Raw genomic sequence first — 15,239 nt, 5'->3', positions numbered from 1 at the left:
ACTTAGGTGCCCAATAATGATCACATCAAATTTCAACATTAACTGATCACCAATGATCAAAGCAGAGGAAGGATCATTGCACAGATCTTCATACTATCTACTCCAAGTAACTGTATGTTGGTAGATTGAGTGTATGGGGCAGGCTTAAGCGACACCTCCACTTATTTTTCCCTCCAGTTAAGGGGCTGAGTAGTGCCCAGCAAGGCATTTATGCCTTACCAAGGAGTCCAACAGAACCCATGGGAATATTTGAACCCCAGTAAGGGAGAGCCAAACTTAAGGAATGGAATCCAGATAGCACAATCTATTGGAGCATTATCTCATTTTAACTGGGCAGAGCTCAGAAGAGTAACACTGCTTTCTTCTCAACCTTTGAGGATTGCTGAACATTTATGTTATTGTAGCATACAAAGAGACCAGCCAAGATTGGGACCCTATGGTACAGAGTACTGAACAAACAGTCCCTGCTACAGATATCTTACAATCTAAATGACATTAGAACAAAAACTGTTAGGAAGAGAGAACATACAAGTAAATGAACAAGGTGACTATTGACACACTTCAGTTCATACATGTTGTTGTGTTGTGATTTTAATAGGGGCAGAGGAAGTATGAGGAGAAAATGAAAGTTACTTTTCTATAACTGGAGTTCTTCAAGATGATTCCACATATTCCCACTCATGGGTACTCCACCACCATATGGTTGAACCGTCTTTGAGCAGTAACAGCACCTACCTCTCCTCTCAGTATCCCAATGCATTAAGGGTGAGACTATAAGGGGGCAAGGCACCCTTCCAACTTCAGTTCCTTCCACTGCAAAGCCAGAAAACAGGGTTACTTACCAGTAACTGATGTTCTTCGAGATGTGTTGCTCATTTCCATTCCACTATAGGTGAGTGCACACCACCGTGCACTGTTCCCGGAACTTTCTTCCCCTTAGCAGACCCCATAGGGTCGGCTCTGGTGCCCCCTGGAGGCCCGCAAACATGCCGCAGTATATAAGGCACTGCCGACACTAGGGACCCTCCGTTCCTTCCTTCTGCCAACTCTGACAGCAGGGACGGAGGGTGGGTTGTGGAATGGACATGAGCAACACATCTCGAAGAACATCAGTTACTGGTAAGTAACCTTGTTTTCTTCGAGTGCCGGGGGTCTCCACTGCCTTTCAGGGGGACACAACTTGGGCTTGCCCGGGACACCAGCCTTCTCTCCCTTGGTCGGGGGGAGGGAGGGGGCCAGCAGGGGAGGTGGCATAGGCAAGGCTCTTGCTGCCTGGAAAGCCTCTGGTGTCAACGGTGCTGGCAGGGGCACTCCCCCACCACCAGGAGTCGGGGGAGGCTCCCTGCTTGGAGATGCAGGCACTGGAGGGGACTCGACGGGCCATGGTTAGTGCATCTCTGAACTCTACCCTATCCGTACCGACAGTGCAGGGGAATGTCCGCACTCCGTGCGCTGCTGCTGCTGCTTCTTTGGTGCCGGGGATGCCTCTCGGCGCCGGGTCAAAGTCCGTGCTGGGAGTGCGCTCTGCACCGAGGATACACTCGGCACCGATGAAGAACGGGCCAGTTTGGAGGCAGGGTGGAGCACTGCTTCCATTAGAATGGCTTTTAACCGAATATCACGGTCCTTTTGTGTCCGCGGTTTAAAAGCCCTACACATTTTACATTTTTCTTTTCTGTGCTCTTCCCCCAAGCACCTAAGGCAGCGGTCGTGGGGATCGCTCTGAGGGAAAGCCTTCCCACAGGAGGCACACGGCTTAAAGCCAGGTGACCCGGGCATGGCCCGGCCACCCTAAGCCCCTGAGGGCTTTCCTACACGAAGTACACTACTTAACTAAAAAAATAAAGAACAGAAAACATAGTTCAAACAATGGGGAATGGTACTTGCGAGCACAAGGCTAGTTCCAGTAACTGTGACGGGCGGAAAGAAGGAACTGAGGGGCCGTAGGGTCGGCAGTGCCTCATATACCGCGGCATGAGCATGGGACTCCAGGGGGCACCAGAGCCGACCCTACGGGGTCTGCTATTGGGAAAAAAAGTTCCAGGAACTGTGCACGGTGGCATGCACTCACCTATATTAGAATGGACATGAGCAATCACTCAAAGAAGAAACATAATTAAGAGGCCTCTGACAGAAAGGGGAAGGAGGGTGGGAAGTGTGCATATGCAGAGCCAACTCGAAGAACTCTGTTTACAGGTAAGTAATCTTCATTTCTTCTTTGAGATGGTTCTGCATATTCCTACTTATGGGAAAACTGAGCAGCAGTGCTGAGACTAACCTGGAGACAGGAACAGACGCCTAAAACGAACAGGACAGGAACAGACACCTTGCCAAACCCAGAGCATGCTGCTTGGTGAAGGAGTGCACTGAAGTTCAGGTTGCAGCTTCACAAAACTCAGTCCGAGGCATTTGCTTCAGACAAGCAAAGAATGCAGCCATAGCTCTAGTAGAATGTGGTTGAATCGAAGCAGCTTCAGGAACCTTTGCTAATGTGTAACATTCAGCAATACATTGCTTAATCCACCAGGAAATAAATCTGAGAAGAAACTATGTGCTCCATGTTGTTCCTGGCATATTAAACAGTTATGTTCTATAAAAGCTCTTAGTTCTGTCCAAATAATAGGAAAGTGCCCTTCTGGCAGCCAATATATTCTTTCACTAGAATGTGGCTTTGGAGAAAAAATGATAGACTGATTAATATGGAAGTCAGATACACCTACAGTAAGAACTGAAGGTAAGGTCTAAAAATTACTTTGTTCTTAGGAAACCAAGTAAAAGGTGGGTCAGCCATATGTGCGGTAAGTTCACACTCTCTCCTGGCTGATGTAATGGCAATAAGTGAAGGCCATTTTGATAGACAAATGATAAAATGAACACTTAAGCCTGGTCTATACTGGCCACGGATATCGGCGGCAGTCGATGGGAGATATGCAAGCTACGTACAGTAACTTGCATATCTCTCATTGACTTCCTAACGACTACTTACCGTGGCGTCTCCACTGGGCTGCGCCGATGGGAAATGCCCTCCCGCTGATGCAGTGCTACGCTACTTGCCAGGGTGGATTTACAGAGTAGGCTTCCAGATTCGATTGAGCAAGTCTTTACTGCCACTCAGTCAAACCCACAAAATAGATCCTGCACTGCCAGCAGTGTCGCCATAGCCGTAAGTCAATGGAGTGAAATGAGATTTCACCAACGAGCTCAAAACCTAACTGAGGTCCAAAGAAAGGACAATCTCTAGCAAGAGGCACAGTAGATACACTTTTTACAAACTTTTTAACTGAAGCATGAACAAACTGAACTATCAACTAAAGCATGACACAAAGATGGCTGCCAAATGGACTTTTAATGAGGAGTTTAAAAAAAAAAAAAAATCAAGAGTTGTATAGTCTAAGTATATTAAGTACTCCAGCCAATATTTGAGAATCAGATGTCCTTTTCATCCATGCCTGAAATCTAGACCACGTTAGATAGTAACAGTTCCTAATGGACCATTATCAAGAGTTAACTAGTATGTCCTGAACAGATGAACGTGACTGCTCAACAGCAGACAAAGTCTGATCATACACACTGTCAAGTGAAGGGATTGCAGGTTCAGGTGAAAAATTCTGCACCCGCCCCGGGACAGGAGACAGAGGGAGGTATATGAGGACTCCGCTGGACAGTTGGAGATCAGTAAACCACTCTTGATGTTGCCAAGATTGGCCAACGACTATTATCCTTGCCCTATCCTAATGTATCTCCCTTATCATCTTTTGTATCAAGGTGAAAGGAGGAAAGACATACATCAGACCCCTCTCCCAGTGCAGTGGGAAAGCATCTGACAGAGAGAGATTGTTCCTGCCCGTTCTAGAACAGAAACCATGACATGTTTTCCGGAATCTAGTTCCAAATAGGTCCACAGCTGGGTTGACCCCATCTGGAATATATGGTCAACTACCTGATCTTTTAGGGACCACACCTGCATCTAAGAGCAGTCTCTGATAAGATGAGCCACAACTATGTTGCTTTCCCCAGTCAACTGTAGTGTCATAGGATAAATTTCATGGCAGATAAATCTGTGGGATTGGTGTATCACTTCTGCAATTAAGGGGGCAAAGTGATCATCCACTGCTTGTTAATATACATTGCAGATACATTGTCCATTACTACCTGCACAATCTTCCCTGAAAGCTGACAGAGGAATGCTCTTAGAGCCAAATAAACCGCTCTTAATTCTATCATGTTGATGAGCAACTTTCTTTCCTGAGAAAATCAATGTCCTCAAACTGTTTAAATGATTTAAGCATACCTCCCAACCACTGGGTGAGGCATCTGAAATCACTGTCTGAGATGGACCCGAAGGATTGAATTGCACACTCAAAGCAGGTTTGCCCTGCTTGCCCACCAGTCCAGAGAGACTATGATGTTCTGAGATATAGTGATCAACAACTGAAGGCTGTCTCAACTTGGACTGTAAACCTGGGACCATTCAGCACCTATGAGGTCTCATTTTTAAACTGGCAAAGAAAGTCACATAGGTAGTGGCTGCCATAAAACCCATGAGAATCAGGAAGAACCTCACCCTCTATGTGGGGCAACTTCCAATCCTTAACAGACATTGCTTCATTTTGAGAAACCTGTCATCTGGTAGAAAAATTCTCCTTCCTACTGAATCCAATATGGCACTTATTAAAAGGCTCCTTTGTGTAGGACAGAGGATTGACTTTGGGAGGTTGAGAAGAAACCCTACATCTAAAAAAAAAAAGATTGGTTGTGGTAACTATATGACTCAAAAGTTCTTGCACACAGCAGCTTTTGTTAGCCAATCGTCGATGTAAGGATAAACAAATATACCCTGCTTCCTCAGATACAATCCTACCTCAGAGAGGAACTTCATAAATACCCTGGGTGCTCCAGAAAGACCAAATAGAAGCACTTTGTACTGGAAATGATGCTCAGCTACCACAAATCAAAGATACTGTTGATGTTTCTGAAGCTGCAATATGAATATTAACATCCTTTAGATTGAGAGTTGGGAACCAATCCAGGACCGACAGTAAGGGACTCCATATGCTGACCCTGTCATCAGTAACCAGAACTTCCAGATGTACTTGTTCAATTTCCTCTAATCTAGTATCAATCAGAATCCTCCCATCCTTCTTTAGTACCAAAAAAATATCAGGAGTAAAAACCATGACCCTTCAAGGTAAGCAGAAATCTCCTCGACTGCTCTTATCAAAGCAACTTCTCCACTGTTGTGAGAAGAATTGCCTCATGAGGGGGACAGATCCCTGAAGAGGGACAGATGGAGGAGCTGGAGTGAGGCAGTGTTTTGAATTTAATGACAATCTTTTCCCAGGATTTCTAAGATCCACTGGTTTCAGGTTGTCTGCCTCCATTTGTGAATGAAATGGGCAAGCATGTCTCCAAGGACGGGGGAGAATAAAGCTGGTTGGCTGATCCTAGACTCCCAGGTATCTCATCAAAACTGAGGTTTAATGTTCTGGGATGAGGGGATTGATGAGGAAGTGGGCTGTTTGGGCTTGGGGCCGTTTTGAAAGTTTTCTTTCTGTAACAACTCTGTGAGCTGCAGGTTGTTGGTAATTATTGAGTCTTGGACTGGATGAAAAATAGGGCACTAAAGGCTGAGAGCACTGCCAGGCCTCCTTCGAATGAATGGGATTAACACCAGAGACTGAGCTGTCAAAATAGCATCCTTCAGTTTTTCTAGTAAATTGCAGTCTTTTCAGTGAAAAGACTCTCCCCTTCAAAAGGGAGACTTCCAACTTACTTCTGGTGTCCATAATTACAACAAAAGGATTGAAGCCATGCATGCCTCCTGATAGTCATAGCAGATGCCCAGTGCTCTGGCAACAAAAAGTCTGAGGCATTGAAGGAAGCTCTGAGGGAACGTTTAGCTATAGTCTGACCCTCTAATAAGATGGCGTTTTCCAACCTTCTATTGTCTTCAGATAAGCCTTGGAGAAGACAACATTCTCCCACAGAAGGAACTGGTAACAAATCATAACTGCCTGATAATTCACCAGCCTAACACCAAGGGATGAGGAGCAGAACACCTTCTTCCTGAATGAATCAATCTTCTTTCCCTTCTGTCACTCAGGGTGAAGTGTGGTTGTCCCGACCTTGCTCTGTTGCTGGTAGCAACTACCACCAGCGAGATGTGCACAGGGTGGGTATGAAAATACAAGAACCCTTCAGAGAGTATCTGGTATAGTTTGTCTGCCTTCTTAGAGATAGCTAGAAGATAGCTGTGTGGGACTGGGCCAACAGATTTGGCCAACTACAACAACCCACCCAGGATAAAGAGTGATATCTGACTCCTGGCAGAAGTACCAAGGATATAAAAAATACCAGGTGTGAAGTCTCTTCCATTGGTACCGCAGGGAGATTGAGAGAGAACAATATGAAATTCACCTGGTCCTGGAATTGTATAGTGTCCTCAGAAGGAGAAGAGACTGAAGTCACCCCTACTTTCACCTGGTGACAAGTCATGCTTGAAGTCAGTTTCTAAATGCATCGGTTGACAGAGAAGGGCTCTCTCTGCCATTGTCATTCTCAGACAGGGCATCAGGTATCACTGTCTGCAGTGTCAATGGATTCAAGGGAATCAAATCGGACCATCTTTGGGCTTTCGGATTCCTTGCAGATGAAATGTCACCTCCACATCCAAAAGGAGGATTATTAAAGAGGTCTTAATGTGGTCATCAATAATTGCCAGTTTCCCCAACCCCTGGGCTGTAAACATGCCAATGGAAGGAGGACATAAAGGTGATCCAAACCTCACTACAGGTCTCTATGTTCTTCCTTTAGCCTCCTCCTGGAGAAGATCCGGGTCCAAATCTGAGAAAGAATGTACCAGAATAGTAAAGGATCTGGAGGGAAGAATGGGAATCCAGTCCTTTGTGGAGACTTTGACAGGGTCCCAGAGGAAGATGATCCAAGACAAGACCAGCAATTGGATCTGTTTTCTTTCTAACTGGAGACTAAGATGATGGCCCTGGAACTGAGGATATACACCTCCTTTTATGAGCTGTGCACATCGCACATGGATCCAGGACATGCACCGAACCTGAAAGGCAGACTTGGGCCATTACAGTGACAGAACTGTCCAGAACCGAGAATGTAGCCAGAACCGAAACAGGGATTGGGTCAGGGAACAACAGTGGATCTGAAGATATGCATGGCTTTGTCTCTTTTGATACAGAAGCTGGAGGTGAAACAGGTCCCTGCTTTGGAACTGTGGCAGCCTTACCAGAAGACCCTTTCTGGGCAAACTCTGGCTTCCTTGCGGCTTTCTTAGCCGACTTCGGTGACACTGAACGCTCCCTCTGCGAGTGCACCTTCTTCTGGCGCTTCTTCAGCACCGGGGATGACGAACTGTGCCAGGGGAGCTACGACGCTGGCAAAGCACTTTTCAACGAGGCCGCGATACTTGGTCCCAAGTCCGATCTCGGCTCTGATGCAGGTCTGAGTGCCGCTTCCATCATAAGGGCCTCAAGTCTTATATCTCAGTCCTTGGTTCTCATTATAACTCTTGCATTTTGCAGAGAAAATTGGGCTCCCCCAAGCACCTAAGACAGTTCTGATGCGAGTCACTCAGTGGCATAGGCTTCTTACAAGAAGTGCAGGGCTTGAATCCCGGGGACTGGAGCATGCCCCGACCCTGGAGCTCCCTTAGCCTCAAACCTAGATAACTACTAATAAATAACTTTCTAGAACTTTGAATCTATATATACTGGTACTAAATAGATAGAAAACCTCTAGGAACACGGAAACTTGCAAGAGCAAGAGAATTGTTCCAGCACCATCACGGGTGGTAAGAAGGAACTGAGAGGGAGGGGGCTGGCAGCACCATATATATTTGAGCACATACGTGCGCTGCTGCAGAGGGCGCTAGAGCCGGCCCTATGGATGCATGTGGCGTGCACACACACCTACATTCAGAACGGACATGAGCAAGCACTCAAAGAAGAACTGGCACTGCTAATGTTGGCTATCTTGCTCCTATGCTGCTTCTTTCTTGGTACCACAGTATCTGAAACTGAAGGCAATGATGACCCTCATTCTGAGGTTCTGGAGGAGGCAGCTGGAACTGACCCTGGTCGTGCTGCCACAGGTATTACATCAAAGTTGGACTGCTATGAGGTGTGAAGTATGGCACGAACGAGGGCAGCCGAACTCCAAAACCAGGATGATGGTATGTGACCATGCAGCCCTCAGTCTGGACATGTATCACCTCAAGCGTTTGACTGGGAGACCCACAGGAACTGATCCCATCTCCAGTTGGGACTGCAGTTTCTTGGATCTCTGCAGTCCACCAGAACAGACTGAGACCACTGGGGCCAAGGCTGGCTCTTTAGACCTTGGAACTGAAATCAGAATGGATTCAGAGGATCTAACCTCAAGAGCTTCCTTAGACAGGAATTGTAGGCGAGCTCTAGGGAGGGGCAGGATTAAAGTCAGGCATCCATGAAGAGGTTTAAGAAAGTAATATTTAAAGTTAACAGCCCAAGGAAATTAATGCACACAAAAGAAGTTCACATTTCTCAATCGTCGTCTCAGGATGTCTGCTGACATCACTGCACTGATTTACATTTGCAAGGTTTTCTTTGCAACCATGGGGGCTAGGAAATTGACTAGTTTTTAAATGAAAGCTTAGATTATATAGAATATGAATGTCATATGGACCACAAACATTACAAAAAGTCAGATTCAATTCGTGGACCAAGCATTTGACAGCCCTGCCTGTCAATCTCAAGGAAATTAAAAAAAAAGTTTAGAAACATGCATGAGAAGTAGTTAACTTCAAGCAACACGAATTGATATTAGTATGATACAAGCAGTTCCAGTTTCAATGACAAACATAAAAAAACCTAGAAATGAAGAATGCAGGCAACATGAATCTTTTCATAGATGTTATCTTGATATGACAGGGCATAGATATCTAGGCACATGGCAACGCTAATTTGTTTCAGCAGTTCTGGACTGAAAACACAGCACATCTTCAAGATCTCGGATCTATGAAGCCAACTTCATGAATGACAATCTTATTACGGTACAAGTTTTGTACCAAAAGAGAAATGATAAGTGACAACGTTTATATCTTTAGATTTATGAAGGATAACTTACAGGATATTGATCCAAATCAACAGGTTGTCTAAAAGGTTCAGAATCTTCACATTGAAAAATTAAATTGACCAGTTCCATACATTGTTTCTTCCAGGTATTTTCATCATAGTTGATTTTCACAATGTTTTGTCTCTTAAAAACCCGTCCCTTTAAAAAAAAACAAAAACAAAAAAAAACAAAAAACCCATTACTCCCTGAAAAAACTAAGTTACAAAAATAATTCCAATTAGATTTTTAAACATTTTGCAGAAATTACTGGATAAACTTCAAGAGTAGTATCTTAGTAAAGAAAGAGAGAAAATTATTAGTGAAGTAGAATGCTTTTTGCATTTTTTTTAATTCCTTCTCTTCTATTTTTGATAAGCGTTGAATAAAAATTTTCTCCCATTCAACCCAGCTTTTCTTATTGGCTGGACTACAGAATCAAGCATACTATTATATTTAAATATAGCAAGAGGGCAAGATACTCTCTTGATCTCCTGCAAATTGTTTTTAGGAAAACTACACCCAGTGATCAAAAGGATTAAACCCAAATTTAGTGTTTTTTCTAGTAGCTTTCTTGCTGAAAACACTGTCCTGTGTCCCTTAATTATAAACCTTAAAGAAAAGACTTAAGACTTTTTGCTTCCTGAATAATTCCAACAGTTTACACATTAAGTTCACAGACTCAGACTTTAAGGCCAGAAGGGACTATCATGATCATCTATTCTAACTTCCTATACATCGCAGGCCAAAGAGCCTCACCCAACCACTCCTATAAGCCTGTAATGTCTGGCTGAGTACTGAAGTCCTTGAATCTTGATTTAAAGACTTGAAGTTACAGGTAATCCACCATTTACTCTAGTTCAAACCAGCAAATGATCTGTGCCTCATGCTGCAGAGGAAGAAAAACACCTCCAGTCTCTGCCAATCTAACCCGAGGGAAAATTTCTTCCTGACCCCAAATATGGGGTGATCAGTTAGACCTTAAACATGTGAGTGAGACCCACCAGCCAGACACCTGGGAAAGAAAAGAATTTTCTGTAGTAACTCAGAGCCCTTCTCATCTTGTGTCCCATCTTTGCTGTTGGAGATATTTGCTAATAGTAGTTGCAGACACCATATGCCATTGTAGGCAACCATATCATAGCATCTCCTCTATAAACTTATCAAGCTCAGTCTTGAAACAAGTGAGGTTTTTTTACCCCCACTACTGCCTTGGAAGGTTATTGCAGAACTTCATTCCTCTGATGGTTAGAAATCTTCATCTAATTTCAAGCCTAAACTTGTTGATGACCAGTTTATAGCCATTTGTTCTTGTGCCAACATTGGCCCTTAACTTAAATAACTCCTTTCCCTCTCTGGTGTTTATCCTTTTCATGTATTTATAGAGAGCAATTGTATCTCCCCTTAGCATTCATTTTGTTAGTCTCAACAAGACAAGCTCCTTAAATCTCCTCTGCTAAACCCGATTCTTCGTTCCTCTGATCATGCTGGTAGCTTCTCTCTGCATCTATTCTTAAACATGGGAGACTCAGAATTGCACAGAGTATCCAAGATGAGGTCTCACTAGTGCCTTGTACAACGATACTACTGGAAATATCTTGCCTGATGCATCCTAGGATTGCATTAGACTTTTTCAGGGCCACATCACATTGGTGGCTCAGTCATCATCAAAAAATACACCCACGTCTTTCTCCTCCTTCGTCACTTCCAACTGATAAATCCTGAGCTTATAGAAAAAATTCTTATTGTCCCTAAATGGATACGCTTGCACTCTGCACTATTAAATTTCATCCCATTTCTATTATTCCAGTTTTCAAGGTCATCCAAACCTTCTTGTATGATATTTCAGTCCTCTTCCATATTGGCAACACCTCCCAACTTTGTCTCATCCACAAATTTTATTAGCACACACCCACTTTTTGTGGCAAGGTCATTAATGAAAGTGTTAAATAAGATTGGTCCCAAGACCGATTCTTGAGAAATTCAACTAGTATCCTCCCTCCACCATGTCAGTTCACCTTTCAGCATGAACCTTTAACCAGTGCCTTACCCACCATCTGATTCTCATATTAATCCCTATCTTCTTCAATTTCACTAATAACTTCCCCTGTGGAACTCTGTCAACTACTTTACTGAAATCCAGATAAAGGAAATGCAATAGATCTAACCTATCTACAAAATCTATTATCACAAAGAAAAAGATCAGGTTGGTCTGGCAAGATCTACATTTCGTAAAACCATGTTATATTTTAACCCAATTACCATTTATCACTATGTTTTTAATTACTTTCTCCGTCAAAATTTGTTCTAAGATCTTGTATATAACTGAGATAAAACTAAGGGGCCTGCAGTTTCCTGGATCACTTTTTTTTCTTTATTAAATTAGATACTATATTTGCAGTTCTCCAGTTATTGAAGTCTGTTGTGATATCAGTTTTGTCCATTGCATGTTTTGCATTATGACTTCATTACAGGATTAAGCAGAAAAGCTGAAGAAATCTTTAAAAAATTGTATCTGATTATTTGCAGTTACCACCAGGGAAGTTAGGAAAGACATTAATTACAAAAGGTTGCATGCTCCACTAGGTTCTGCTACTTCACTACTGTTTCTGCTGATCACCTTTCTGGACAAGTAGGATTTCAATATTTATGGTAAGGACAGGCCAACTCACTTTTACTCTTCTGTAAGAAGTTCTTGGAAGACATTTATCATCATCCTACAAAACAGACCACACACCACTTCAATAATAATTTACAACATAAAATAGATAACTATTCAGACAAAAGCTGCCATTATAATTTATACTACAATGAAAATAATAAATATACTATCATGATGGACATTACAGAAAACTGTCCAGTTAAGCTAAGGGTTCCTGACAAGCTAAGAGCGAAACATTAAAGAGGATACTGCAGTCTTTGAGGTCTCAGATTAAGAGTGACTTATTTAGGACACAAATCAATACTCAGCATTCCTGGCTCCAGCACCATGTCCTGAACCTGAATGGAAGGATGATACTGGAGGCCTTGATGCAAAGGCACCAAGAGTTCAGAGTTTCAGGGATGCTTGCAGTCTTGGTAACTCTTCTTGGGTGCTTTTTATATAACAAGGATACCTTATGACAAACCAGAGCTCAATACCACCAACTTTAAGCACTAAGCTCTAGAGCACGAGTAGTCAACAGCCGGACAATGGGCCTAATCTAGACTGCCAGATGCTTTTGAATGGACCTTGAAATCTTTTTATTACTTATCTTTTTTTTAAAATTATTTTCTGTGGAGTCTGGACCGTGAATATACACTGACTGAGAAATTTGGACCTTGACAAAAAATAATTGACTACCCCTGCACTAGAGGGCATGAGGGACTCAGCGTGTGGCAGATGAAAAATCGTATGGCTTTTCAAGTTTTGCCTGTCAAGCTCATGAGCAGAAGACGACCAGGTAAGAGAATCTTTAGAGAAAATCTTTGGAGAAACAATGTTTTTCATGGTTAAGTAGTAAGAGTCACTTCTGGACTGAATGTCAAAATTTCCCTGGCCTTAGTCCTCAATAGAGGACAAATGCCTTTCACCATTTTTAAAATGTTTTGTTTAGGAATAAAAAATGCTTGAAAAGTTTTTGGTAAAATTAAAAAATATACTATTAAGTACACTACCAAAAAACCAGTGATGACACTCCAAATGTACACATGTTCATTGTATGCATTGCTATCAACAGCTCATCATACTAAAATAAATGCATTAGATTCCTATTCTCATGTAATGAAGTGAGGTTATTAGTTTCATATTACATAATCTAATGCAGCTATGTTGGATTTGAAATCAATCAATTTTCTCTTTTTAAATAAACAAAGCAATTCAGAGCAAACATATAAATGCAATTATATTAAATAGCAATGGATCTCACCACAGATATAATTCTGTGTTCTGAACTTTTGGAAGTATCATTTTGTTAATATGCAAGTAGTTTTTTTACAACATTTTTAAAAAGAAAGATACCTGAAGTTACATGTAATTCAATGAATATACATTCAGATATAGTCATATATGTAAATACTGCACATTTAATATAATGTATCATAGGTATGGGACTACTGAGCCCCACACTTTTGGGGGAGGGAAAGAAAAATTATACTGCCCTTGACAATGTAGTGATTTATCTGCAAAATGTATACTGAATGTGCAATATTATTTACATATAAATTTGCAAAGCTCAATAATTATTATTTCGTAACTATATTTAAATATGGTGTATCTACCTATACCAGATCCAAAAATCCTCAAACTTTAGGGAAGTTCACAAAACAGACTGGGCCATTATATAAATAGACATTATGAGTAAAATATATGGCTATGAAGCAGGTATATTTCTATAACCAGACACTTCTGTAATTGTGGCATATTATGAAAATATAGGTTTTTTAAAAATATTTAAAACTAGTTTTGCTGATGCTAGTAACTAGATTGACAGTACTTCCTGATCTCTGCTAATAAGCTTCGACTTTAAATATTTAGGTAAAATAAATCAACAAGCGTTTATTACCAGATCATCAGCATCAAGAGAGTCCTGCTCATCTTCTGTTGTATTACTAAGCTCAAATATGTTTGTACAATCCGGATCACTGTAAAGTACAATTAAAAGCTTTACTGTGTGAATAATGGGAAAACAGTTAGCACTTCCTAGACTTTGAAACACACATGAAAATAGGTGGAAAACAGTAATTTTCTAAGAGAATTTAAGGCTTGAAAGGCATTCTTAAAGAAGATATTTTAAGCTCAGTAAACAAGGCATTGTCAACATAATTTAAGTAAAAATTCCTTTTACTCATTTCAAAGGATTTCTGCAAACTCTGCCAGCTAATTCACGTTAGAATATGCATCCATCTCAGTTTACTAGAACTAACTTTAAATTTGGTGGTTGTGAGGGGAAGGGATGTAAAATGTTCTGAATTCTCTATTTAAGAGAAAATTTGCTGTGTGTTTAACAATTTCTCTCAGGTCAACAAAAGCATTTTAAGATTAAGGCCTTGTTTATCAGTAGGCAAAACAGCAACTTGCTTTCCTTGGAATACCTCTATGCTAGGTTTTTACAAGCACTGGTTTGCTGACTAGGCTTTGGATGAGGTCTTTAATTCTGGTCTAAATAAATGAGGAAAGCCTACAGTTTTTCTATATTGTGAAAAACAGTATAATTTCTCAAAATGCACCAGACCAGACAGACTGATTAAAAGAATAGAGAATATTTGTGTGCATGCCAAATAGTAAAGAACTGGGTTTACCTCTAAATGGCTAATTTAGGAGTGGATGGGTTTGTGGGGATGAGCAGAAACCTTTGCTTGCAGCTAAACATTTTATTTCATGAACAAATTCTACAAACAGATCTTTCTCACATCTTGAATACTAAAAAATGCTGATTAAATAGGAGTGCTAAAAACATCCTTTTGCTACACGTATCAAGATGTTTCCAAGTTAGTTTACTCAATAATTCAGGAAATACTTTGAACTTGAAAGTTTCTAAAGGCTTCAGATATTCTTCATTGCAAAAAAATAAGGAGTCAGTCAAAATTAGGAGAAATTCAAGTTGTATCTCCAACCCAGAATATGAAATATGTATACAATTATATTCAGACTGAAAATATGACTTACTCAATGAACTTTAAGAGCAGTTTAGTGATCTTCTTAGCAGATCGAGCAATAGCACTCGAAGGTTCATTGAAGGTACTGGCGTTACTTTCAATACATCTCACTTCCCACATCAATGCAGAGATCCTCCTTTAAGATTATAAAACAAATTAACATTCTTTAATACTGAAAGGAAGGAGTGGGGAAAAGAAAAACAACTCAGTAAATATCTGTCCCTAGTAGAAATAAAATACTAAACTGGCAATCCTTTAGTATAGAACCCCAGATAATCTGATTTAAAACAATTCATATGGAAAGCAGCATAAAATACTCAGGGTTAGCTACAGTGTGGCAGCTGTGGGGGAGAGACTTCAATATTGATACAAAAATGATATTAATAAAATAACTTAAGTTGTTACAAACTTATTTGAACCTCTACTGAATATTAAGGTACAGGTACAAGAATGTTACAGCCAGGATGATTGAAAACGAAATACAC

At 41.3% G+C, this 15,239-nt stretch overlaps 1 protein-coding gene across 1 annotated transcript in view; it reads right to left on the bottom strand.

Annotated features, from left to right (window-relative positions):
* LOC137151039 (bromodomain and WD repeat-containing protein 1-like) overlaps window positions 1–15,239 on the bottom strand; it is a 106,413-nt gene that overhangs the window by 22,221 nt on the left and 68,953 nt on the right. Inside the window, exons 29-32 of the mRNA XM_067545236.1 lie at window positions 14,765–14,890; window positions 13,662–13,740; window positions 11,790–11,834; window positions 9,133–9,279 (exon numbers count right to left, since the gene is read on the bottom strand). Coding sequence (XP_067401337.1) covers window positions 9,133–9,279; window positions 11,790–11,834; window positions 13,662–13,740; window positions 14,765–14,890 — 397 coding nt within the window. The remainder of the gene's footprint in view (window positions 1–9,132; window positions 9,280–11,789; window positions 11,835–13,661; window positions 13,741–14,764; window positions 14,891–15,239) is intronic.

The sequence above is a fragment of the Emydura macquarii genome, unplaced genomic scaffold (genome assembly GCF_026122565.2).
Source record: "Emydura macquarii macquarii isolate MOO-44397 ecotype Brisbane River unplaced genomic scaffold, CSIRO-AGI_Emac_v2 contig_1043, whole genome shotgun sequence".
Classification (NCBI taxonomy): Eukaryota; Metazoa; Chordata; order Testudines; family Chelidae; genus Emydura; species Emydura macquarii.
This window is presented reverse-complemented; position numbering and strand designations above follow the sequence as displayed.